At 43.9% G+C, this 27,836-nt stretch overlaps 1 protein-coding gene across 1 annotated transcript in view; it reads left to right on the top strand.

Annotated features, from left to right (window-relative positions):
- The window catches only part of LOC146812225 (protein-glutamine gamma-glutamyltransferase E-like), a 261,472-nt gene that overhangs the window by 63,854 nt on the left and 169,782 nt on the right, over positions 1-27,836 (top strand). Inside the window, exon 3 of the mRNA XM_085619255.1 lies at positions 5,765-5,989. Coding sequence (XP_085475381.1) covers positions 5,765-5,989 — 225 coding nt within the window. The remainder of the gene's footprint in view (positions 1-5,764; positions 5,990-27,836) is intronic.

Below are 27,836 nucleotides of genomic sequence, written 5' to 3'. Positions count from 1 at the left end.
TCATGAGGGGGAGGGCCTTCAGGACCTTTGCAGAACTGAGAAGGTCATGTTCACTGGAGCTGTGACATCCTCAGCACAGCAATGTTCAGGGCAGGCAGCCAGTAGCCTGTACATTCAGTGCATGTTTTGCTCCTGGCTGCCTTACCTGAAAATAAAGATGGTCTGTCAATCTGACATTTGTTCAGCCTCACAGACACTCTTTAGGTCCAAAGGGTGTGGGTCCATGGCCCCTCCGCCCTCAAGGACGGGACGCTGCTAGCCCATACTGCAGACAGGATCAGGCGGATTTCCTCCCCATGGTTTGGTTAGTCAGATGTTCAGCAACTACTGGAGATAAGTGATGATTTCCTTGACAAGGGTGCTGACAGTGAGGGTGGCTTGCTCCTTGACACATTACATATTAGGATTGCATCCAAAACCCACAAATAGTAACAATCATTAGAGATTTGTGGCATTAACATTATTGTTAGAAAAACAGAAAAATAATACAGTGACTGGGGGAAAAGGCCTTCACTACACAGACTGAGCCACATGTGCCATTTCCACACAAGAGGAACAGTGCTTGCCTAAACAACACAACTGCCTTAACCAGGCATATGCGTGGTTAAGGCAGACAGCAGTCTAGTTGGACAGAGAGAGGAAAAGGAACCAGGTTTGGGGGGTAGGTTTTAGAGGTGGGGTCAGTTTTAAGGCTCGGGGGGCTGGGGTCAGGGTTGTTTTTTTGGCAGGGGCAAGGTTTTAGGCTTTAGGGGGTTCACAGTAGTTTGAAGGGCAGGACGGGGTCGATTTTAGGGTTCAGGGTGGAGGGTCAGAGTAGTTTTTGGCAGGAGCAGAGTTTCAGGGCTCAGAGTGGGGGTAGTTTTAAAGGTGGGGCTAGGATTTAGGACTTAGGGGAGGGGGAGGGGCAGTTTTCTTGGGTGGGGGAAGTTTTAGGCCTCAGGGCATTTAGTTAGGTTGGGGTCATTCTTTGGCAGGGAGCAGGATTTTATGGCTCAGGGCGTGGGGGTCAGGGAAATTCTTTTGCAGGGTGCAGGGTTTTAGGGCTCAGGGCAGGGGGGTCAGAGTAGTTTTTGGGGCTTAGTGTTAGGACTCAGGGTAAGGTGTCAATGTAGTTTTAAGGGCTGGGGCGGAGTGGATTATAGGGCTGGGGTATCAAGTGTTAGTTGCAAAAACAACAGTTGATGGACAGAATGCAGAACAATGTCATACATTCACCCCAGTGCAGAGATCTGGGCCTAAATCCATCGTTTTTTTGCTCACCATGCCATTCCAGTTTGATCCCAGCCATATGCAAATCAGTCTTGACCCTGTGCCTCATGGGAACAGTCCAGCCCGAACTGCCAAGCCAGGTCCTCCCTGGACTGGAAACAAGCATCCTAGGACCGGTTTCAGGGTTTCACCCCTCTTCATCCAGGATAGCTTAATTCCAGTGGCATGGAGAGCACGGGACTCACGTCTGAGCATACCCGTCCCACTCGGGGTGACAATTGCAAAAACAACAGTTGATGGACAGAATGCATAACAATGTCATACATTCACCCCATTACAGAGATCTGGGCCTAAATCCATCGTTTTTTTGGCTCACCATGCCATTCCAGTTTGAACCCAGCCTTATGCAAATCAGTCTTGACCCTGTGCCTCATGGGAACAGTTCAGCCGGACTGCCAAGTGTTAGGCCACAGGGCAGGGGTCTGGGGTCTGCAATTTACCATGCATATTCCATTAGTAATCATGCTTTTACAACGAAATTCATTGTAAAAGTATGCGTGGTAAAGGCTGAGTCGTGGTTCAGACTGCATTTTTTAGGCATGCGTGGTTGCATCATACAACCAGTAACTGCAGACACAGGGTCCCTAAATTGCACGATGGAAAAAGCCACACACGTGAGTGGCTAATAGCCGAGGAAAGTAGGATGAAAATGGTTCATAATTATGGCAAATTGCAGCAGGACATGCAAGAATTGCTTGGAGTGACTGGTAAACTGAAGAGGAAAATACAACAGCCTCAGTATGTATTTTACAACTCTAAGACTGCCTGTACTCATTTTGATGCTGTAAAGTGTACTTACTGAAATATATACTACAACTCTTTTTTAGGTCTCGCGTGTGGCAGCGCATGCGCTGCATGCGCTGTCTCAGCGAGACTTAAAGTAATTTATATATTGGCTTCACCTCCGTGTAATTTCTCCTGCCCCTCGTGATTGGTTTAAATTTAGCATTGCTGTTGTTTTCTTGATTTCTGTTGGCTGTTGGCCCTATTGTCACTTCCGTGTAGTCCCGAGGCAGCGGCGCCTAACTTCAGTTTTCTTCCGCTTCTGCTCGCACTTAATTGCCTGCAGTGTGCCATCTGGTTGGGGGAGGGGTGCCTACTCTCCCTCGTTCCGGCTGCTTGTCTTTGCAGCCTACTGTTTCTTTGTATCAGAAGATACTTCACTTCCATTGAGCCTGCCTTAGATTCTTACCTCGTGGATGCGTGTTTCCTTTCACTTTGTCCTACCTTTTAACTTATATTGGGCAAACTGCAGGTTTGTTCTTTGCTTCCTGCCGCAATTACATATTCACTGCTGAAGCCACACAGGAGGCTGCTCAGAGGATTTACAGTGCAAAACCTCTCGTATTATTCAAAATAGCCAGCTATTTACATTGCAAATGCAAATTTTTATTTCATTTCAAAGTATGCCAGTATTAGCATAAACAAAGAAATTATTTTCACGAAGAAAAGGGTGCAGTACCACAGGCTGTCCCTAGGTGTCCCTGGTCCTGCACCCTTTCCTTCGTGAAAGACATTTCTTTGCGTACTGGTGGCATACTTTGAAATGGAAACCAGCTATTGACATTGCAAATGCTAATTTTTATTTCATTTCAAAGTATGCAGGTATTAGCATAAACAAAGAAATTATTTTCACGAAGAAAAGGGTGCAGTACCACAGGCTGTCCCTAGGTGTCCCTGGTCCTGCACCCTTTCCTTCGTGAAAGAAATTTCTTTGCGTACTGCTGGCATACTTTGAAATGGATAACAACTAATTAGCATCTGCAACGCCAATCGCTCACATTTACACAATGCTTCATTTAGGATTCATCTCCACCGAGGGAGCATGTCTTTCTCTCCACTAATTAACCTCTGGAGTTCCATTATTTTACGATTATTTCCCGTTGTCTGCATGTTGGGATCTCTGATCACACAAGCCATCCATCTGCTCCTTATGTTTGCGGTTTCCTTTTCTTCCCTGGATTATCTAAATGTATTTGATCATAACCGCTAATCCTAAAAAAAAAAATAATAATACGCAAAGAAATTCCTTTCACGAAGAAATGGGCGCAGTACCACAGCCTGTCCCTAGGTGTCCCTGGTCCTGCACCCTTTCCTTCGCCAAAGAAATGTCATTGCGTACTGCTGGCATACTTTGAAATGGAAACCAGCTATTGACATTGCAAATGCTAATTTTTATTTCATTTCAAAGTATGCCAGTATTAGCATAAACAAAGAAATTATTTTCACGAAGAAAAGGGTGCAGTACCACAGGCTGTCCCTAGGTGTCCCTGGTCCTGCACCCTTTCCTTCGTGAAAGAAATTTCTTTGCGTACTGCTGGCATACTTTGAAATGGAAAACAACTAATTAGCATCTGCAACGCCAATCGCTCACATTTACACAATACTTCATTTAGGATTCATCTCCACTGAGGGAGCATGTCTTTCTCTCCACTAATTAACCTCTGGAGTTCCATTATTTTACGATTATTTCCCGTTGTCTGCATGTTGGGATCTCTGATCACACAAGCGATCCATCTGCTCCCTATGTTTGCGGTTTCCTTTTCTTCCCTGGATTATCTAAACGTATTTGATCATAACCGCTAATCCTAAAAAAAATAATAATAATACGCAAAGAAATTCCTTTCACGAAGAAATGGGCGCAGTACCACAGGCTGTTACTAGGTGTCCCTGGTCCTGCACCCTTCCTTCGTGAAAGAAATGGGAAACATCCTTTACCACGCAACCATTACAACGCGGTATGGTTACATCGTGGTTTTAACAACGCAAGTCGTTACACCGACTTGCACTGGAGGGCGCTGTAGGATAAGGAATTGTGTGAATTACTTTCCAACACCTTCCCTACTGTACGTAGACTGGAGTTGGAATAGTAATTCACACTATTCCTATGTCCAGCGCCCTCCAACGCAAGTCGATGTAACGACTTGCGTTGTTAAAACCACGATGTAACATACCGCGTTGTAATGGTACGCGTTGTTACATCATACATCCGAAAGAAATATCTTTGTGTATTATGCTACTGCTGGCATAATTTGAAACGGAAACAAGCATTTGCAATGCAAAAGGTCTCGCAATTACCCTAGTTTGAGCAATTGGCATTGTAAATCACAATGCCTTTTATTTATGTTTTGGTTTTTGAAACATAAATGAAACACAAAGCCATTTACAATACCAATAGCTTAAACTTGCATAAATGAGAGACCTATTGCATTGCAAATGCTTGTATAGCGCAGTCATCCCTCCCCTCCCTCGCAAAATCTGGGAATCGTCATCTCATTATCTCAAGCGGTGCCTGGTAATTGTGTGCTTATATTATGCGAGACAGAGGTCGAGCCACTCAGAACTGTAAGCTGCGGCCAAGAAAAACTCGAGTGCTTTGCGGCTTTACATCTCTCAACACGCACCAAAATAATGCAGGCCAGGAGGGCGCCCTCCAGAACGCACAAGCACGTCAGAGGACTTGAACATTAGTTGACCTGCCACAACATGCAGGGAGAAGCGGGGTGAGGGCCAACACTGGGGAGAATGGAATGCTTTCAGAACACGAGAAAAGAGTAACGAAGAGAAATTCTGATTTGCAATGGAACGCTTGGGAGACTTAAACTTGATATGCTCGCAGTCCCTGGAAGACCTTAAGTCGGCGTTTTGCTGCTGCCAGCAGCACCTGTACCCTGTCAGGTCATCAGGGGTTGAGGAGCGGTGGGTGCCCTTGAAATAAGACATGCCGTGTGTGACGAGGTCTGTGTGGGCTTTTGCCGCGCCGTCTGCAGTGACGTGCCTGGTGACACGCAATGACAGCTTAAGGTCAGTCACCACAGCAGTGGCGGAGGACTACTGGAGCTGGCAGGTCTACCAGCTGCGCCTAGCCCGATAGTCAGCCCAATAGTCACAAGCATTTGCAATGCAATAGGTCTCGCATTTACGCGAGTTTGAGCTATTGACATTGCAAATGACAATGCCTTTTATTTTTGTTTTTAAAACATAAATAAAAGGCATTGTCATTTGCAATGTCAATAGCTCAAACTCGCATAAATGCGAGACCTATTGCATTGCAAATGCTTGTTTATAAGTGGAATGAATACATGCTTGAAGTTGCTCCTGTGGCAGTGCTTGTTATTGAAATAACGCAATAAAACATGTTTAAAACCACTGTGCGAGTCTTCCAAAGTCCTCATATTCTTGAGAGTGAAGGAAGTGCAACACACCTGATATCTGCAGTGTTGTACCCTGGCTCTGTATCCCGATGGCACCTTAACGTTTCAACTTCACATATTTTTTCCCTGTGTTTTGAACTCAGTATTAACACCACTAACAACACTTAATTTTAGATTTTTCAATAAATCCATGTATTGAGTACTGTTCTTATGCGTTAATGTGATCAATGTGGAAAGCTCTCGAACAGTGATAGGCCTATATAATGACACACTATGGTCTAGAGAACATATTTAGAATGCAGGTCGGGATGAGAAATAATGTGTACTTTTTGATTTTTCAGAAAAAATTCTACAAACTCAAGAGATTAAGATCTCTGCCCCCACCTCCGATCGCGAAGAAGCCTGGAGTGCTAACATACTCCCTGGTGGGTCTACAGATAAGAAGACTGTTACCATCCACACTCCTTCAGACGCCATCATTGGGTGCTACACACTGATATTGAAAGTAGGAGGGAACACCTTTGAAATAGGGAACTTCTCTCTGCTTTTCAATCCATGGGCAACTGGTAAGAAAACCTACTGATTGCTATTTATCAGCACTAAGCTTGCAAGAATTCATTTAGTCTCTAAATGATCAAAGTGAACTGCTGTGATAAGGGAGATGTGAAGGGAAGAGGAGAATAGGGGAGGTGCGGGGGAGGAGAGGAGAGATGGGGAGGAGAAGGAAGAGAAGGGAAGGGAAGGGAAGGGAAGGGAAGGGAAGGGAAAAGGGAAAGGGAAAAGAAGGGAAGGGGTTGGGTGGAGAGTAGAGGAGAGTGGGAGAGAAGAGAAGAGAAGAGAAGAGAAGAGAAGAGAAGAGAAGAGAAGAGAAGAGAAGAGAAGAGAAGAGAAGAGAAGAGAAGAGAAGAGAAGAGAAGAGAAGAGAAGAGAAGAGAAGAGAAGAGGAGAGGAGAGGAGAGGAGAGGATGGGAAGGGAACGGAGGAGAAGGGGAGGAAGGGAAGAGAGGGAAGGGAAGGTAAAAGAAGGGGGAGGAGAGGGGAATGGAGAGGAGGGGAGAGGAGGGGAGGAGAAGAGTGGAGCGTAGAGAGTAGAGGAGAGGAGAGGAATGCCCCATCACACAGAAGAAAAGCAGTGTATCCTGATCATTGCATCATCACTCAGAAATGTTGAATGTGAGCTGAAATATGGACATTACTCAGAATACTTGACAGTGATTTCAAATATATATCTACACTCATTAATTCCTAATACATGTTTAGACTTGTTGCATTGCTCATGTACATATATTTGCTCCATCACTCACTAATTATTAATGAATGCTTTGTTTTCCTGATCCTTGTGCAATTCATTTTACATATTTAAGTTTGAACAATTTCTCATTAATATAGCCTTTAAACCCACTGTCTAAGGCTACACCGGTTGTTAAAGGCCCTGAACCCAAGTTATAGGCCCACTGCCACAGGGCTTTAACAACCAGTATAGTCCGAGGCAAAAGGGCTATAAGGCTTTTAAAACATTCCACCCACTAAGGATAGAATGTTCTGAATCATAAAGGAAGAAACATGTAGATAAACATTGGAAAGTTGGAGATCCAGACTTACATCAGCCATTATAATCCTGGAGCTAGATCAAAGGAGCTCTCAACATTCCATTGTTGTAATCATCAATACATACCTGATTTGTGCTACAATGGAATAATATCAAGTGTGTGTGTGTGTGTGTATATATATATATATATATACATACATTTATACACATATATATTACCTACTGGCAGTCGCCAGTGGTTAGTTATAGTTAGAACCTAGTTTCCATAGGAAAAGCATTTTTTGATTTGCTAATAACTTTGGTGTCATTTGAAGAATCTTCATGAAATTTACCCCCCAAAAAGTCAATCCAGGTCAGGTCCTACCCTGAAAGGTTTGGGGCGATTCATCAAGCGGGGGCTGAGAAAAAAGGAGAGTCCCAAAATACATTTTCTCCAAGTTAATTTCCATAGGAAACTTTGAGCAAGGCTACAGCCGAAACTGCTGAACGGAATTACCCCAAATTTGGCAAAAAGGTAGTGCTTGGTTTAGAAAGGGATCTTTTTTTTAAATGGTGTAAATCTGTTCAGTAGTTGCCTAAAAATTCAAAAAATAAAAGTTTTGATATCTAGGGCAGCGGTGGAGTAGCGAACTCTCCCGACCATGCGCTTCATTCTAATTGGCTGCCACGACCACAAGCTTCATTGTAATTGGTTGTCAACACTCCAAACCAGGAAGTGTTGGCAGCCATCTTGTAACTCGGTAGAAGTGAGTCACCAGAAAACAGAGAAACAAAGATATAAAACAAGAGAAGGGGGCAGGGTAGAAACCCACTGACCCCCTAGGTCTGTTCAGGGGGCCACAGAAGGACTCCCAGGGCCAAAAAAAGCATTAAAAAAAAATTTACCGCAAAAATCGTACTGGGGTCGCAAATTCTGCCAAAATTGTGAAAAAATTATGAGGCGCAGGTTCCCGCGTTTTATTTTAACGAGGCCCCTGGGTGAGCTAGGGCCCGGGGGCATTTCTTAAAATATATTAGCAGGGGCCTGCGGGGGCCCCTGCAACCCCGGGGACCACCACATCTACGGGGCTTCACTCATGTTGAGAGGGGGGGCGCGCGGCCCTCCTACTGCAGCCCGTGATGGCCCTGGGGACCACCACCCCCCAGGGCCGGCTCCTGCAGTTTCCTGGGGTGCCCTCCCCGGGACAGTGCTGTTTGCTATGGCAGGGCAGGAGCAGCGCTGCTCCTGCCCTGTCATAGTAAACTTGCTGTGGATTTTGGAAGCGAAAGCTGGGAAACCTGCTCTCGCTTCCAAAATCCAAAGCTGGTTGCTTTTCCACACGGGGAGGTGCATGTCAGCAGCTCCCTGTGTGGAAAAGCAATGCTGGCTCCCGCAGGACGCGGGGAGCCGGTGGGACCGTAGGGGCATTGGGGCTCCCCCCACGGTCCCCAACGATGAGGCCAGGCCCCGGAGGATGGGGTCCTCGAGGCCAGAATTGGCCACAGAAGGGGGCCGGCACGGCCCTCTTCTCGTTTAATTTTTGCACGGCTCTCAGCGCGGCACTCGAGTACTTCTTAAGTCTTTCAACACCGAAGGGTATATTCTGAAGGACACATCGCCGAGTTAACGGCACTTTATCGCAACCAAAATGGTGATAAATGTAACGGACCATTTACAAGCTGGAGCAAACAGCCCATATCACCAGTTTACCAGCTGCCTCAAAAAGCATCATCACGGATGAGCCAGGCAAATATTGCGAATGAGATGTAGAGTAGGCTTACTCGTGCAAAAAGCAGCAAACAGGTCACTTTGCCAGTTTCTCAACCGCCAGCAAGATCGTGGAAGAGAGTAGAAAACAGGTGATAAGGTGTGTTAGTAGTAGGAAGTTTACACCTGCTCTGAGCTGGTGTAAAGTTGGACTACAACCTGCAACATAAAAGGGAGCCCAGCCCAGAGCCACACCTGAATGACAACAGATGCAATAGAGCCAGCGATCATGCAGCTCGGACACCCAACACTGCTCCGACACCCCCCACCACCAGCCCCTTGTCCACCATCCCCCCTCACCGCCACCCCCACAAAAAAATGTGAGAGCAACCTTAGGAAATCTGGAACGTAACAAATTGGGTGATGTCGCACAATTAGAATTAAGAACATGCATGTGAGGTTAGACAAATAAGAATCTCAGTCATCTAAGGATTTACATATGAAACATTTTATTTAAACAAAACAACAAAATAAAAGTAGGTATAGGCATGGCGTGTCATCCCTCGACAATTTGTGAATCACAGCCTGCAAAACAAAAAGAAAGATAAGATTGTGTGTCATTCCATCAAAGGAGAGAGAGAGAAAGAGTGAGAGAGAGGAAGGGAGAGAGAAAGAAAGAAAGAGTGAGAGAGAGAAGACAGAGAAGACAGAGAAAGAGAGAAAGAGTGAGAGAGAGGAAGAAAGAGAGAAAGAGTGAGATACAAGGAAGAGAAAGAGAAAGAGAGAAACGGTTAGAGAGAGGAAGAGAGAGAGGGAAAGAGTGAGACAGAGAGGAAGATAGAGAGAAAGAAAGAATGAGAGACAGAGGAAGATACAGAGAAAGAGAGAAAGAGTGTGTGAGAGAAAAAGGAAGAGATAGAGAGTGAGATAGAGAAAGAGTGTGAGTGACAGAAAGGAAGAGATGGAGAGGGAGAGGGAGTGTTGACACTGTGGAGAAAATCCTCACAGCTCAACTTTCTGCCACCGGTATGCCTCCAACCACGTGCCGGGACATAGTGCAGCCCTCAAGTTTAGTCATCTGAAATATAGTATATAATCAGTAATGGCAGAGTACATACAACTGCACACGCGTAATTCTCTTTTACGCCCCTGCGCACCCAGGTTGCTGCACCCCATCCACTCTTGCCGCCCAGATGTGTCTGTCTGCCCTGCGCTCTCAGGCTGCTGCACCCCATCGACTCCTGCCACCCAGAGGTGTCTGCCTGCCTCTGCGCAGCCAGGCTGCAGTACTCCATCCACTCCCACTACCCAGAGGTGTCTGCCATCTGCTGTGCAACCAGGCTGCTTCACCCAATCCACTCCCAGTGCCCGGAGGTGACTGCGCATTCCTGCGCACCCACGTGGCTGCACCCCATCCACTCACACTGACTAGAGGTGTCTGCCCGCTCTTGTGCACCCAGGCTGCTGCACACTATCCACTTCCACCACCCAGAGGTGACTGCCGGCTGCTGCGGAAACAAGCCTCTCTGCTCACCTTCCACCACCGATGTTTGTGTAAGAGGGACCACCACGTGCTGAAGCAACCTCCTCAGCATTGCGTACACGCGGTCAAGCCGAGCTCACAATTCAGGGTGAGTGTTGATTGCAGGATGGCCTGGCATCATCGCAGGCCTGCTAGACAATAAGCAAGATAAGATTGTGCGTCATGCGTCCATCAAAGGAGAGAGAGAGAGAGGGAGTGAAAGATTGAGAGAGAGGAAGAGAGAGAGAGAAAGAAAGAGTGGGAGGAAGATAGAGAGAAAGAGTAAGAGAGAGAGGAAGAGAGAGAGGAAGAGAGAGAGAAAGAGAAACAGTGTGATAAAGAGGAAGAGAGATACAGGGGAAAAGTGAGAGAGAGAGAAAGAGAGAGAGAAAGAGTGAGAGAGAGGAAGAGAGAGAGAAAGAGAAACAGTGTGAGAGAGAGGAGGAGAGAGAGAAAGAGTGTGAGGGAGAGAAAGGAAGAGATGGAGAGGGACAGTGAGTTCCCACACTGTGGACAAAACCCCCACTGCTCACCTTTCCGTCACCGGTGTGTCTCCTACCATGTGCCGGGACATAGTGGAGCCCTCAAACTCACTCATCTGAAACATAGTACAGAATCAGTAATGGCAGAGTACATACCACTGCGCATGCCTAAATGGCTGTCTCGCCTTTGTGCATACAGGCTGCTGCACCTCATCCACTTCCTCTGCCCAAAGGTGTCTGCCCGCCCCTGCGCACCCAGGCCTCACTGCTCACCTTTCCGCGGACAGGGCACCATCCACATCATGCAGCCCCGCTCCACAGGCCACCAGCTCTCACATTTGGTGCTGCGTCTTGATTTTACCATGGCAGAGGATACACCAGTGCACCCGCCATCATCGAGGGTTGCACACCTGCTCAGCCCTTGCGGTGCCACTAACTCTGTGACCAGTGAGGCCATGCCATGTGGCAGTAGGCCCCCGCTGGTCGATGGCTTAGGCCTATACTGCGGTCCAGCAGGGCACACAAAACCTGACCTGTCCGGAGCACCGGGACAGGACATCATCTCAGGCTGCACACCCGCTCAGCACTTACAGTGCCCCTACCTCAGTGCACCGAAAGTCACCGTCCCGTGGCGGTGGGCCTGTGCCAGCCGCAGTGCATCCGGTGCACCAAGTCTGAAATGGAAATGGCGTGGAGCACATGCGCCCGGTACTTTTTATTATAATATAAAGAAACCACAGGAGTGTAACCCGTAGACCCAACTGAGATCAGGGTAAGTACAATAAAATTGCGACAATATCTCAGCAGGAATTATTAGAATATTTGCAATTGTATGTACAAGACATTACAAACCACACATAGAAAACAAGAGGCTTCAAAATAATTTGAGTAATGCGCCCATAGGCGTCATGTATTTAGAGAAGATCGATACAATCATGAAAGAATTATAACAGCACTAATTGGTCAAAATACCAAAGCAACCCTATAGAAAAAGTGTACAATGTGCTCGTGACAATGGAGTGACAGCGCAAGTGACAACGTGAAGAGACCACAGCATGAGGCGCAAAGCAATATATACAAAATATATACAGAATAGAAAGGTTCAGACAACAATTTCATCAATTGTCCATTTGATAGTTTTCAGACTCATTGGAGAACCCAAAGATCAAGGGGCGCCAAAGGGAGTTAGAGCTGATGGGCAGAGGTCGACGACGTTTCGATCCTATTTAATTAGGATCATCCTCAGGACCAGGGTCGCGTATTCAAGGAGTGCTGTGTAAAATAATGTAAGTGTCAGAGCGGTGGAGGACAGGAAAAGGATTGACGGAAGGATGCAAGGAACAACTAGAGCCTACCTGAGGCGCAGGAAAATGGGGCTCTGTTGAGGCAGATTCCGTGTGGGCGTATGAACTAATCACAGAAGGTCCGGGTACAGCCAGGGTGGTAACTCGAATGAGAATTCAAGTCTCTAAGGGATAAGAAGGAAGTGAGGTGTTAAGGGAGAGGGAATGAAGGGTATTAATTATTGGAAAAGGGGGGAATTAATCAGACTAAAATAAAACACTTACCGCTGGAAGAAGCGGAGCCAGGGAAACAAGGGAGAGGGCGCAGGGGAACACTTCAGTCAATTATCTGGAGGCGTGGATGAAAAAAATAAGGATTAGGAAAAAATCCACGCAGGGAGACAGTCAGAGACGTGACAAGGCAAGAGAAGCCGGGCTTACTGTGTTTGGCAGGTCATCAGGTCGGGTGTCCAAATTGGATCCAGGGAGAAGGTACACCAACCGCCACGGACGTGTGCGGTCCTCGAGTAATGCCTAGAGTGAAAGCCGTGAAGCCTTCTACATAAAGCGAAAGTCAGCGTCATGGCAACGGGCAGGGATTGGGTAGATGAGGCTGGAGGTGGAGCTGTAACCAAGGACGCCAGGGGAGCAGCCAATGAGAGCGTCCTGGAGGGAAGCGAGGAGCCGGGATAGGATCCTGGTGCGGAAACCAATTGGGGTTACCAAGGACGCCTGGGACGCGTGAAACCAAGGGGAAGGGGAGAACGGACCGGGCGGGAATGCGGAACACGCGAGAGCCCGAACAAAAATCGGGCGGAGCAAGGGCTCGGTGGCAAGAAGTGGGGTATAGGAATGGGGGGCAGCCTTAGTAATAGAGGCAATGAAAAATTGTATAGGGATACAACCAAAAAGTTGGAGGCAGGGGGTGGAACCAATCAATTGGGAGCGGGCCATATATCAGGGAGACAAAAGGAGACGAGAGAAGGATTGGAAGCAATGCACACCGTAGATGAAACATTTGGGAGCACATGTACATCACAAGATTCAGAGCAATAATAATCTGATACACATACATCGTGGGGGACCTAGTCAGGTATATCATGCTTGGCGTTCAAAAGTATTGGAAGAGAACCAAGGAAATGCGGGGGCAATATGGTAGAGTGGAAGGGTAATTAGGGTGGGAACTGAATCGTGCTGTTCCACTCATCGATGGTGTTCAGCCCATGGTTCACAGAGTTACAATGTGTGATCCATTTACATTCACATTTGTTCAGGAGCTGTTGTAGATTGCCGCCTCTGGGCGGGAGCCGAGGTTGATCTATGACTTGCCACTTAATGTCAAGTGCGTCATGGTTCTTTTCCAGAAAGTGTGTCACCAAAGGAGCTGTAGTGATCTTACAGTGTATTCTGCTTTTATGCTGGATAATCCTTTGCTTGACCATTTGTGTTGTCTGTCCGATGTAGAGGAGATGGCACGGGCATTCAATAGCGTAGATCACATTTTGTGACCGGCAATTGGTCAACGTGTTCAAAGTGTATGTTTGATTATTGAATTTGAACTCTTTTGTATTGGTGGTAAGATCGCAGACACTGCATGACTGGCATTTGTAATGGCCTAGTACGGGCGGTAGTCCCCATGTTGAAGTGATGGTATTGGAATTAGCAGGTTTGATGGGCCAGGTAATTGCATGGACCAAATGGTTGGATAGGTTATTGCCTCGTTTGAAGGAGAAAAGAGGTGGCTCCTGGAATGATTTATTGGTTCTCAGAAGTGCCCAATTTCGTGAAATAATCTTCTTGACTTGATTGCTGCTGGGACTAAATTTCGAAACAAAGGGAATTCGAGAGTTGGTTTTCTTAGGTTGTGGTGTAAGTAGAAGGTCCCGATGGGAATACCAGGCTCTTTTACGAGCGCGTGAAACCAATCTGCGAGGATAACCCCTGTCTGTAAGTTTTTTGAGTAAGACATCCGATTCCCTGAAATAGTCATTGCGCCACTTGCAATTCCTTCGTATACGAAGGAATTGTCCATAAGGTAAGCCATCTTTCAATCCACGTGGATGGTAACTAGAATAATGTAACAGAGTGTTCCTCTCTGTGGGTTTGCGATAGAGTGATGTTCCAATTATTCCTTCTTCTGCATGTATGTTCAAGTCCAGGAAGGGCAGATCGTTGGTTTTGTAATCAAAGGTAAATTTCAAATGTGGTTGGGAGTTGTTCAACCATTCGACAAAAGATGTTAAAGTGTCGGCATCACCTTTCCAAAATAAAAGGACAACATCTATATATCGTCGCCATAAGGAGATTTGAGGTCTGAATGGATTGGTGGAACTGAGTATGAGGCATGTCTCCAGTTTGTGGACAAACAAGATGGCAAAATTTGGGGCAAAACAAGCCCCCATTGAGACACCTTTGATTTGAAGGTAAAAATCATCCTGGTACAAAAAATAGTTGTTCTCTAAGGCAATATGTAAAAGGCTCATGATGAATTCTGTGGGAATGCGGGTCGGTCTCGGTCTGTTTTCCAATAGTTCGTGGATGGCTAGAAGACCTTCATCATGGGGGATATTCGTGTATAAAGATTCAATATCCAAACCAGCCATCAATTCGGTCTCTATATCAAAAGGTCTGTCTTCGATAGTCCTGATCAAATCCATGCTGTCCCGTATGAAGGTGTCTGTGAGGGGGACGAACTCCTTGATGACAGCATCTATGTATTTACCTAGGGGTTCCAGAATGGAACCGCAACCAGAAACGATTGGTCTACCAGCGGGGTTCTGGATGTCTTTGTGGATCTTCGGTAAAACATAAATCACCGGTGTTCGTGGGTGTGCATTATTGAGGAAAATAAATTCCTTGGGGGAGATAATGTTTTGGGTTTGTGCTAGTTTGGTAATGTGATTGATTCTTTTTTTGAGATCTGGGAGGGGATCATGAGTGAGTTTACGATAGTGGGCAGTATTGGTCAGTTGTCTTCTAATCTCCAGGTCATATTTCTCATTGTCCATGACAACGATACCACCACCTTTGTCCGCTGGTTTGATAGTTAAATTGGATCTTTGTTTGAGGCTGATTAAGGCCTGTTTTTCGACACGTGGGAGATTATAAGGGACATATTCAAAAGCTTTCTGAACATTCGCAATCTCATAAAGTACTATTCGCTCGAAAGACAATATTTCAGGAGGCATGGTATGTGAGGGTGGATTAAAGGTGGATGGAGGATGAAAAAGGATAGTGTTAGAGCGGATCGGCTCTGATTTGTCTGCAAAAAATTGACGTAGTCTTATTCATCGGAAAAACTGTAGTAGATGTGCATGGAGTTCAAAGAAGTTACTTCGTTCCGTGGGAACAAAGCTAAGGCCTCTACTGAAACCCACTACCCATCAGGAGTAAAGTTGACTTCATCCCTGCCTGCAACATTGTCATTTGCATTTGCAACTGAGGAAGGAGCCCCTTAAAGCCTCTAATGGTGCAAAGAGGGCAATGTACCAGGATCAGAGCTTTGCAGGATACACCTACTGAGATTTGAGGTTTCCAATTGCAATTGAAAAGTCCCCTAGCTCAGAGACTGTTCTTGAATTGGCAATCATGTTTGAATATTAATGTCTCCTTTGTATTCCATCACCTTTACTGTAAAGATGGTGCAATATAACTTGCCAAGTCTAAAATTAGCTTTTTATTTCCTATAGGTGACCCTCATGGTAGGTCTCAAGCAGACCATTAAGAATGGTGCTTTGTAATTAGAAAGTTGGACATGCGCTCTTAACATTTGCATGTCCTGTTAATGAAAAACGTAATATTGTATCTTTCACTACTGTGAGGGCTGCCTCCCCCATGGGATAGCATTGGGTTACCTTATTAAAATTAATGAGTGCTAACTTTTGATTAGGGACAGGTGGAAAAGTCATGTTTGTTATCTGAGGAATCGGACTTTAAAATTTTCCTTTATGGGAAAGTCAGAGTTTAAGTCACAACTCTGAAAATGTCACTTATAGAAAGTTTCAAAAACAACCAGCTGATGAATGAAATGCTTGAGTTAATCGCAGCCTCTGGCAATCGCTCGGGCCGCATCCCAATCTATCGCTTTTCATGCACCATGCCAAGTCAGTTTGGAGCCAATCATATGCAAATCAGTCTTGATCCTGTTGGGCCATCTCAGGAAGTATGAGGGACAGAGCAGGGGCACAGTTCCACTTACCCATCAATAGGCTGAGGCCTGCTCTCACACAAAGAACTTCACACTAGCACATTGTGATTATAGCAAGGTTGGAGCCAGGGCAGGGGACCAGGAATTCCAGACATTTGGGTAAATTAGACCTCCAGAAGTGTATCCCACTTCAAAGTAGATAGATAAAAAGGGGACTCTCAGACCCACTAGTTGTTTCACTCTTGGACCTGAGAAGGTCTCTCAAAAGACTGCCTGCTGATGTGGCCTGCTGTTCACTTCAGAGGGACCGCTTTGCTGAACCAAGAAGTATTGCTTTTCTGCCCGAAGCCTACTCTTAGCCCCAGAGATCTGTACTGTTGCTTGAGCCCTGGTCTTTTTTCCTGAACCCAGGACTTCTAGAAGTGACTCTAAGGTGTAGATAGCTGAGTCCTGACCATCCTAGTGGAGCATCTCCAGTCTTTGATCTTTGGAAGTGGTGCTAATTGAGCCCATATAGCTCAACTCTGAAACTTGGTACTTATATAATTTTGGGGTAAAAATTCCTCTGAGGACCAAGAGGAGACCAAGAGAGGAGAAGCTGCTCATCGATCTACCCAGGGTGCATTGCTGGTTGGGTTGATTTTACGGCAGCTCCCACTACATTCTTCTCCACAGCAGCAAATCTTGTTTAGTGACACCTCGCAGAAGGGGTGTCAGGCCTAGTGGAGTCCTACTTGGATATAGTCTGCAGCCTTATCTTGCTGGAGACTTTCAACTTCAAAAAAAGAGACCAAGGGACCTATTTACCATATTGTCACTCAACACAACTCAGCAAACCACCTTGCTGTGCTGTGTGAAAAGGAGAGGGCAGGACTGCTATGTATTTAACATTATACAGTGCATTCCTGCTCTCTGCCTGCACTGGCACACAAAATGTTGCCAAGCGCCAATACGGGTATCTGTGCGCTCTTGTAGGCAGTATTGTTTTTGTGCAGCAATCGACACCTTCCTGTGCAAAAAGAATTCTCAGAGGCATTCCCTCTTTGTAAGTGTGCTGCAGAATGTATCACTCTTTAAAAAAGGAAACAAAGAGTAGAAAAAAATATATTTTACGTTGTTGCGCCTCTGTGCGGAGGTGTACAATTCTAGTCAAGTCAAGTCAAAGCAAGATTTATTCGGTGCAAAGTATATCACCATAAAAGCATTTTAAAAGAAAAAAACAACCATCACAATTAAAAAAGAAAAGGAGAATGTACAGACAAATTTAAAATAGCAAAAGATCATACTCAATAAATAGATCAAGTACAGTACAGGTTTGCATGATATATAATGCAAATAAGCAAAATAGCATATAACTTTTATTTTCAAAAAGTGCTAATGCATATCCCAATATAGGGTACAGTACGAAATGATCAGAGTACCCTGCATCATATAGGTACAGAAAGTGCATTGTGCTATTATATGTCCCTGTAAACAATACATAAAGTAACTACATGGTCTATGGCAGATAAATATGAACAATGCTAAATATTATTAGATGCCCCGGTATAATGCACAGGACATAATGGGCAACAGAACCTAAATCATGTAAAAACGTAAAGTGCATTGTGCTATCATGAATCCTAATGAGCAATACATATAATAACTACATACACTCTTCTGACTTATGATGTAACAGTGCTTCTAAATGTGAGTAAATCATTCTTCTTCTTGTTGCCATTAATATAAAATTTAAAAATTTAAAAATTTAAAAATTGATTTGTTCATTAGATATAATTTCAAGAGAGGATCATTCTGCATCTTTAAACACGGGACACAACAATTGTATCAAAAGAAAAATTAGATATAAGTTTAAAATTATTAAATTATTAGTTAAGTTGCTCCATCTAGGTGCATTATTTCGCAAAATAGTAAAACAGTGCATTCTAATAATTCCAGTTTAGCAATAAAACATATTCACTTCTCAAAACTTTTTTTTTTTTTTAGTATTTTTTTACGCTTATTCCATGCACAGCCTAAGAACTTGGCCACACCACAAACCAGTGATGGAGTGCCATCTGTTTTTAGAATTCAGAGGGCGGCTAGATGCTTTGTTTTCTGCAGACTGGTTTTAACCATCTAACCCTTGCCGGTTTATATGCAGGGCAAGCAAAAAGGAAATGGGCAATGCTTTCCTCCGGGGCAGGGCAGCATGGGCATGATTGTAGAGAGGATTTTGGTGGATTCCATTTAGCTGTGAACGAGTTTAGGGGTAAAGAACCTAATCTAAATTGAATATACAAGGTTCTATCTCTTGGCACTTGTATGGTTCGTAACAGCTATATTGTTTATGGGAAAAATACTCCTCAGTTAATTTCGCCAAATGGAGGGTTCTCAGTTCCCGTTCTGCTACCCAGTTCCAGTAAAGCAATTTAAGATCCTCTTTTGGGGGAGGGATCTGGCTTGCCCATGCCCCGGACAGCCCTAAATCAGTTAGCAATTTCTTAAGGTTTGCCAACCATTTGGCTTTATTGCCCATATCTAATGACAATACCTCTGAAAGTGCGGCTGCATACCCAGAAAGCTCCTGTGTCCGCTGGAGACGTGCCCAAAAAAACAGGGGACGGGACCTGGCGATATCACTAAAAGAGCGCCTACCCATATCATATAAAATTGGTCTCAGGGGAGTACTAATGGGGAGTGAGACTAACTCTCTGTAGAATTTGTGTTCGGACTTAGAAATATCATCTGTATTGTCAAAGCCCCAGAGCTCCGCACCATATAGGGCCGAGCTCACTGCTTTGCTCTCATAAACTGCCAGGGCAGGAGCGACCGGTTTGCTTAGTGATAAACTTTGTGCTTTCCTGATAGCTCCTGCCACACACTTGTCATTTAGTAACATTTTGTCCAGATGATATCTCCAATTCATCTTATCAGAGAGTCGAACCCCCAAATAGTCAAAGGTTTTGACTCTCTCAAGCTGAGTTCCATCTAAAATAAGGCTAGTTCTAAGGTGTTTACAAGAATTAAAAGCCATAAACTTAGTTTTTGCAGTGTTTATCTTGAGACCACGGGTTGTGCAAAAAAGATGGAATTGGTCTAATAACTTCTGCAGACCAGCTGGAGTTTTGGAAATAAGCAATGTATCATCGGCAAAAAGGAGGGTCGCGATTTTTTCGCCAGCCAAGGTGGGTGCGTCGGCAGGATCTTTCCCCAGAAAGTCAACCACCCCATTCACATACAATGAGAATAGGGTGGGAGCCATGACACACCCTTGGCGGACCCCCCTACTGAAGATGATCCTATCAGTAACTTGGCCATGGGCGCCCCATCTTACACGAGCATAATTGTCCTCGTGTAAGTAGATCAATAGGTTCAAAACTTGTGGCGGGGTGCCCATTTCTGCCAAAACTGACCACAAAATCCCCCTGGGTACCAGATCGAACTCGGTCTTAAGGTCGATGAAGGCAAGGCATAAGCTGCCCCTACCAATCACTACCACTTTCCAGTAGAGGAGGAGCAGCCGAAACACCTGGTCAATAGTCCCGGTATTCCTTCTGAACCCCCCTTGATATTGGGAGATGATGTTACCATCATCTATCCAGTCCTGAATCCTGTGTAGGAGAGCCCTGCCAACCACCTTTTGGATGGCATCTATCAGGCTAATGAGCCTGTAATTGGCAGGGTCCTCCCTAGCCCCTTTTTTATATATAGGAACTACTTCGGCTCCTTTCCAGGAGTCTGGGACCGGTGCGCCCTTTGCAATTGACTTAAGCAAGAGCAAGATGTAATTAGCCCATCTAACTGGATCTAGTCACAGTAAATCCCCCGGAATGCCATCCGGTCCTGCTGCTTTGGCAGGAATGATGCAATTAATTGCATCTACAATTTCTGTGGTATTAAAAGATATGGCATCATCGACAGAGTGTGAATGGTATGCGCTCTCTGGGATCTGCTGGTTATCCGAGGTATCCTGACATGAGTATAGTCTAGAGAAGTGGGCATGCCATTCTAAACTAGTAATATGATTGGGTATTGGGACAGTGCCTTTAGAGTCAGCAGCTTTAATCAGATTCCAAAAAGTTGTGGAGTCCCTTGGGTTGCAAGCATCTTTAAGTGCCTGCCAGTGTGATTCCTCCCAATCGCGTTTTGCTTTTTTAATGGTGGCATTATATTCTTTCCTGGCTTCTCTAATTTTGGAAAGAGTTTTCCCTTTTAGGTTGAGGGATAAAGCTTTCCTTTTTAGTCGACAGTCCTTAGTGAACCAGGGATTGAGTCCCTTTTTGTTGTTATATTTGCGATTGGAAGGTTGCCCAGACTGAAAGTGCAAGCTCATCTGACTGATGGTTGCATCGTAAATAAGAGTTGCCTTAGATGTTGCTAATGGGTCTTTTGCAACTGCCTCCAGTTCCTTGGTTCTGATCGTCAAAATTTCAGAGATAGAATGATCTTGCCCTACAACCTTCGTCCACTTCAAGAACCTACCGGAGTTAGAGGGGACAACATCTTTAGTGACTAAAATAGGATCAGTACTTAGGGCTTGCTCGGGCCGTAACCAAGAATTCTGCAAGCAGCAGGACAGAAAGTTATGGTCACTATCCACTGTGGGACCAATTACCATGTCAATAGATGCAGTCCAAAGGCGGATGTCCACTAGGATATAATCAATACGTGAAGTGGATCCTACTCTGTTTTAAGTATGAGCTCCTAGAGGGTCACATAGAACTCTGCCATTCAGTGCCCTCAAGCCAAATTCTAAAATAATTGCATTGATTTGAATAACCACCTGGGTCCACTTCTTAATGGGTACTAGGTCTAAGGGAGGTATTCCCCATTGGAGATCTTCGTCTACTGTCCCCAAGAGATCATCCGAACCTAGAGGTTCGAAAGTACAATTGAGATCTCCTGCTACCATAATTTTCGCAAGTGCGTGGCAGCTGCTAAATTTTTCCACAAGAAGTGAGAGAGTAGGCGAAATTTTGCCCGCAGTCATCCCTCTTACATAGACATTAAAAAGTTCGAGGGTTTCCCCTCCCTTTGGCCCTTTTATAGTAAGCCACAAAATGTCTTGGGATGGAACTATATTTTGTTTTACTGTCCACCCTAGATCAATACTGACCCACACAATTAGCCCGCCAGATGGGCGCCCCTTACCAGCATGAACTGCTGGAATTAAAAAGGTGGTGTAACCTGACTTATGGAGTAGAGTCAGACTCCAGGTTTCCTGGAAGATACAAAGATGGTGATCTTCAACTAAACTGCTCCAATGGGGCAGTGATAATTTATTCTTAAGCCCTGCGACGTTCCAAGAGAGTATCTTAAGGGGGTTATTACATTTCTCAGATTCCATGACCACCGCGTCAACAGCTATATCCATTATAGATGTCATAGAATTGGTTTTTGGTTGGTCATAACCTAAGATTTTCTGACCTACCTGAACTGTATTTAAAGAGACCGAGGAAATAACATGTGTAGTGGGTCCCCCTGGTGATGTGGAGTCCAAGGATGAGTTCTTTGGAAGATGAGAATTAAAAATGGGCCCTTCATATCTCCTTCTGCCTAAGTCAGCAGTAGGTGCTGTACTATGGTTTCGAGAACTAGCCATGTGTGGTGTCCGATACAAAAGGAAATGAGAGGGACTGGGGGAGAAAGCTTTGTCCTGATGAAAATGTATATTCTGCCTTGCAAACTGAACAGGGGTATTAGGTAGTCAGTCAAATTGAGTCAATGATGAGGGAGGGTCACACACTAAAAATTCTTGTTGAGAAACAACTCTTTTCTCAACTATAGGTGGGCAACGCCTGATCTGTATTGAAGACGACTCTGGGGAAGACGTACGATACTCTAGCGCAATCAAATTATCCGCCAGATCTACGTTTGACAGAGTTAGTTCGATGTTGTCAAACACCCCATTTGCAGATGAACACCTGCTTGCTCTTAATATATTCTCCCATATGATGGAGCGGCAACCTCTAACATGTCTTAGCCAGTGGATAGACTTATTCACTAACGAATCTTTACTCTCGACACGATGGGTGGAATTAAGTTCGGGGACATTAACCATAAAGACAGTATGCATTGCTTTCGATTGGTCCCTATGGTTAAGAAAGGGTAAGGAAGTTGTTGGAACCCGTGATTTTGGATAAGTTTGGGAGTCAGGTAATGATATAGTACTCCTGAGCATAGAATGTTTGTTGGCTTGAGAATAATTCTCAGAGGGATTGTTAATGCAGGAAACTTGGGGTATCTTATAAACATTACGTTTGTTTTTGTGCACGCAATGAGGCGCGTTAACCTGTGCCATTCCTAGCCCTTCACACTCTTTACCAGTACTCAATATTATACTAGGAGGGCACTGTGAGGTGGTAGGATGCTGGATGACAAACCAGTTTGAAAGACCTAACTAAGAAATTAAGTCCTATAATCATATTTTTTAGAGATTCGACTTCAGCCTTAAGGGACTGGACAATTTTAATCAGGTTATTATCAGGACATTTGCAGGAACAGTTCCCATTCAGATGGGTTTGAGGAGACAAAGTGGGAGCCGTAATTTCCACCGGAGTAATTGTGGAAAGATCTGCTAAGATTTCAAACCTGTTTGAACAGGGTATTTGAATGCCTGATTGGCTCGTGGTTGGACTTAAAGGATCAGCCTGTAGATCCGGGGCAGTAACTCCAAGTTGTTTGTGGCCCAAAGACTTAGCTGATTGCTCGTCAGAGTTACATGAAGATTTTTTAAACATTGATGGTATAATAGTTGTCGGGCCAGTTTTTATATTGGCTACTATTGAAAAGGGAACGGAGGGTTTATCAGTCAAGAGATCCTCACATTCTCTCACAAGAGTGTCTATCTGATCCATGACACAGTTGTCAGCAGCATTTTTAAAATCTTGCCCTGCAACCTTTTTCATCTTCCCCACAGAGATATTAGAGCTATTTCCACCCCCAGCCCCCTCCATGATTTTCCGCTTCCCCATATTGACACCAAAGATATGCGGCGGGCCAAGGATACAAGAAAAAGATGACAATACAGTTTGATTAATGTTCCTTAAGCCCCTTAAAAATTCAAAGGAGCCTTCATTTGTCTCTAAATGTTTTTAACAAGGCGATCTTATAATCGCAATACCTCTAACATGTCTGCAACTTACTGGCATGCGGAAGTGAAAGAGTGGGCCCAGCCCAGCCACCTCCAGGGAGTGACGGGCAAGGACGGGCCCGCCCTTGGCCCGGGCTTTTCCCGGGCGCGGCCCGCGCCGCGGATGTCAGGAGCACGTTTTGAGCGCGAGGTTGTTGTTGGTTCCTCCCTCCAGGGAGTGAAGGTCTCTGGGACTTGGAGTCCCTGGAACGATGCTGGCAAGGCAAAGCAAAGGCGCGTCCCTACAATTCTATTACATTCCCAGGTATATCAGTGTTGGTAAATCTGGGAATGTGTCAGAATGCATGGGTGTATGCCTGGGAACATCCCCCTTGGAAACCGCCTGCTGCCTTCCCCTGCTGAACTTTAACTTCTCAAACATTTTTTTACAGAATTTCTTCTAAGTTCGAAGGTAAGCAGGGACTGAGCCCAATCCACTCTTTGTATCAGAGCCACGCTCTATCACAGTCAGCCATCTCTTTCAACTTTGACCCGGTCTCGCGTGACTTGATGTCCAAAGCCGACGCTTTGATCTTTTAGGAGCTGCAAACTTAAAAAAAATTCATCACTTCGATTCTACTGATTGGATTTTTGTTATTTTGGGGTCAAATAATTCAGAAAACATTTACTATATTTTTCTAAATTGGTTCCAGATGTTTCTTGTTTTGTGTTTTTAACTTTATTACTGTCTGCGTGCTGCATAAATACTTTACAAATTGCCTCGAAATTAGGCCTGACTGCTATTGTGACAAGCTTCTAGAGGATTAGGCACAGGGTATTTTAGTGAATTATTGGTTCATTGTTTGACTTGACCATCTTGGCAAGGTCATCACAAACCCTTTTTACCTTAACCCTTCTGTGCTTGAAACCCCTTTTGTTGACTTTTAGAACTTTGTGCACTGCTAACCAGTGCTAAAGTGCTTGTGCTTTCTCGTTTAAGCATGGCAGACATTGGCTTACATCCGATTGGCCCATTTCATTTAAATTCAAGTCCCTAGTAAAGTAGTACTGCCAGAACCCATGGCCTGTAAGCTACATGCGACTAGTGGGCCTGCAGCATGAATGATGTCACCCACTTATATAGCCTTTTAAACATATCTCAGGCCTGCCAGTGCTGCCTGTATGTGCAGTTTTAAACTACCATTTTGATCTGGCAAAATAACCCTTTAGCCAGACCTAAACCTTCCTTTTTAAAACATATAAGTCCCCCCAAGAGAAGGCCCTACACAGCCCAGAAGGCAGGGTGCAGTGTATTTAAAAGGTTGGACATGTACTTTTGAGTTCTACATGTACTGGTAGTGAAAAACTCTTAAATTCATTTTTTACTACTGCAATGCCTGCTTCTTCTTTAGGATAATATTTGGTTGCCTTATTACATTTAATAAAGGCTAATTTTTGATTTGGAGCAAATAGAAATGTCGATTTTGGTGTCTAAAGAGTTGTAATTAAAATCCATCTTTAATGGTAAAGTCGAATTTTAAGTCAGAATTCTGGAAATAGGCCTTTTAGAAATTTGCAATTTTCTTGTCCTATTCAAAGTCAAAGTCAAAATCAGCTTTATTCAGTTCAACAAGTACCACCATAAAAGCATACTATTCAAAGAAAACATTCCTAGAGTACATCATAATTAGAATTTATGAAAAATAGCAATTTAAAATTCATCAGCTAGAAAAAAGGCAGGCTAAAACAAAATGCTGGTACATATACAGTACATAAAGTGCAAAATGCCATAATGAGATAGACATAGAAGATTGGAAACAAATCAATAATCAATAATACACTACAAATATTCAAAAAACAGAACATCCGAACATGTGATGTAAAGCGCTAATGCATAAAAGTGCATAAAGGTACATAAAGTGCAAGGTGCCACAATTTGTCAAAGTAGTTAATTAAGAACAGGTCTAAGGATAGTCATCCGGATTTTCATATGTCAATATATCCAAGTATGAATAGTCCTTTCTTTTCCTGATTGTGAGTTGTATGAATCGAGTAACAGCGTTTATTATTGTCACATTTTCCAGACTACATACAAAGTTAAAAGCATATTTATATTTAATAAGCATGTTTGATAGAAAAAGTGGTTTTTAAACTGATTTCCGGATATCCCTATAAAAACTACAAAAAAGAGTAAAATGCAACGTGGATCTTGTGGATTTTCCATTGCACGGGCAATTTGGTAATTTATGGCACCACTTTTCCGTTCTGGGAAATGCTACTAAATAATGTAATGTACCCATCCTTAGCCTAGTTAACTAGAATATCTGTTGGATATTTCTTACCAGCGATAGATAGAGCTGTGTGCCCCTCATAAGCGGTTGTCCACAATAAGAAACAACACTATGTTTTTGGCTGGCGACCCTTTCTCTTTCATTTTCCATGGCATTTAGATATCTAACTTCAGGTTGCTTCTACTGTACTCCTGTATAAATATAGGGTTCTTCCTGTCAATATCGACTTTACAGCGTATTAGGAGATTAAAAATTTACTCCAACCATGGTATTTTTCTACTAAAGTCAAGAGCTAGGCAATCCATAATTAGTTCTTTTGTACATTTTGCTTCATCTTTAGCTCCACCTATCCTATCACCAAAATGATCATAATAACCGCAAGATTCTCCAACTTCAAAAACACATTTAGCACAATTAAAATCGCCCGCCCAGACTAAAATATAGTTCCCGACTTCTCCCTACAAAAAAATGATCCTAATCATTTCCTAAAAGCTTGATGACCTTACTCTTTGTTTTATCAAAAATATTATTATAAAAATGTAGTACAACGATGGCCTGTTTTCCTTTCGAACAAACATGCATAAACTGATAGTATTGTGATGAAATAAACGTTTTCTTTAAAATCAGGGGTGAAGTAACTGCAATTAATGTGGCTGAGCCGCCTTTCGCGCTTTCCATCCTAAATGGACTGGCGTTAGTACAAACGGTTTGATAGCCGTTTACAAAAAAGGACCCAGTAAACCATGTTTCTTAGATTAGAACTACCGCGAGCCCATCTAGCGTTTTCAGCCAGTCCTCATCACTAATCTTATTTTTAATCCCTGCAACATTCCCAGTCATAATATTTAGGAGCTCACTTGAGTGTGTACAGGGACCAACTTTCATCGGGTTACCAATGGGAGAATGTTCAATATCTCAAATAATGGGCTTAACCAAATCATCTGTCTGTGATGGTACAGTTAGATCAACATTTTCCAAATTAATAGTTAGATTACTAATATAGGTGTCATCCTTATTACTATACAAAGGCTCTTGCATAACATTTTCCTCAATTTGTAAGGTCAAATCAACATCTAGTGGCCTATAGTTAGTATTGTGGTCCATATTCATGGGCGGTAGCACAACTATAACCTTTCTATGTCAATCTATTTCGCTGCATCTTCTCAATGGTGCATACCTGTTATACAGTGGCATATTTTGCGGTAAATTATATCTCATATTTACATAGGTGTTGCTGCAACTTGGCCTATAGAAATATCCCAATGGAACGGCCATTTTATGATCAACATTATCAGAACAATACCCTTTGTCATCATTCAAAAAGACATTCAGCAAACCACCCACCAGATTGATACTTCGAAAGTTTACCACTACACAATCTCCCTGACATGATTTTCTGGATTTACCCACCCAAATTACTCTTCTTAACATAATAATAACCTGATGTAATATGTTCGCCCCAACATTGGTGTTTACAGAAATCCAGTTGACCACTTGATTTTACAGTGACTCATACGTTTCCCTCTGATTTACAGCTAATTTAGGTACATTATTTAAAATAATGACATATGGAGTCGTCTGCGGAGGAAGATTTAGTGGACCCTTGATGTTATTATCATCTTGTATAGTTCTATTTATCCTAGCTGATTGTAGATTTCTGGGCGCTCATATAGGGTGGGAAATGTCTTCTTTGTGTAACCTTGTATCTTGTGTTGGTCGAGTTGTCAAAACATCTTTTGAGGTCGCTGCAGTGATAATCTCTCTTTGGTTTATAATGCTGTTAGTGGTAACAAAGCCTGTATTTTATTTTACACTTTCCGTTAGGTTATAAAAGGGCTTAGAGAGGCTGGTTACCTTACTCGTATGTTTAAATGGTTATATTGTAGTGACCATGTCTGTTACGAATGCCATGTCTTTCTGTATTAGTTTAATTTCTATAAATACACAATGGATGGAGGGTCTAAGGGAGTTTAAAGACCAGCACGGGCCAATCCCCAGAAATCAGAACTAGAACAACAAAAGAGCCCGTGGGTCTAAGGAGATCTACCTAGCGATAAAACCTAAAAACCAGTTTGCATACCCCAGTAGAGGATCCTATCTACTAGAACCAAGTCCCATCACCCACCGAGGTGGCATGCTTCATCATCTGGGACCTCCCGTTAGCCACACCTGGTGTGGTTAAAGAGCTGCTACTCCTTTAATTACTTAAAAAAGGAGGAGCTCAGGGATGTTTTTAACTATCCAACAGGGGGGGAAAACACTACCCAGATGGAAGAAAGCTGCCTATGGTGTGGTGAAATAAAGTGCAGTGTGTGAAAATTGTGAGTTAAAATTAGTACCATGCCTACCTATTTGCAAGACACCAAAAGTGTTCTACAGCTTCTTCCAGAATTGGATT

The sequence above is a fragment of the Triturus cristatus genome, chromosome 7 (genome assembly GCF_964204655.1).
Source record: "Triturus cristatus chromosome 7, aTriCri1.1, whole genome shotgun sequence".
In the NCBI taxonomy this organism is placed as follows: Eukaryota; Metazoa; Chordata; class Amphibia; order Caudata; family Salamandridae; genus Triturus; species Triturus cristatus.
Note: the sequence above shows the minus strand (reverse complement) of the source record. Positions and strands in the feature narration are given on the sequence as shown.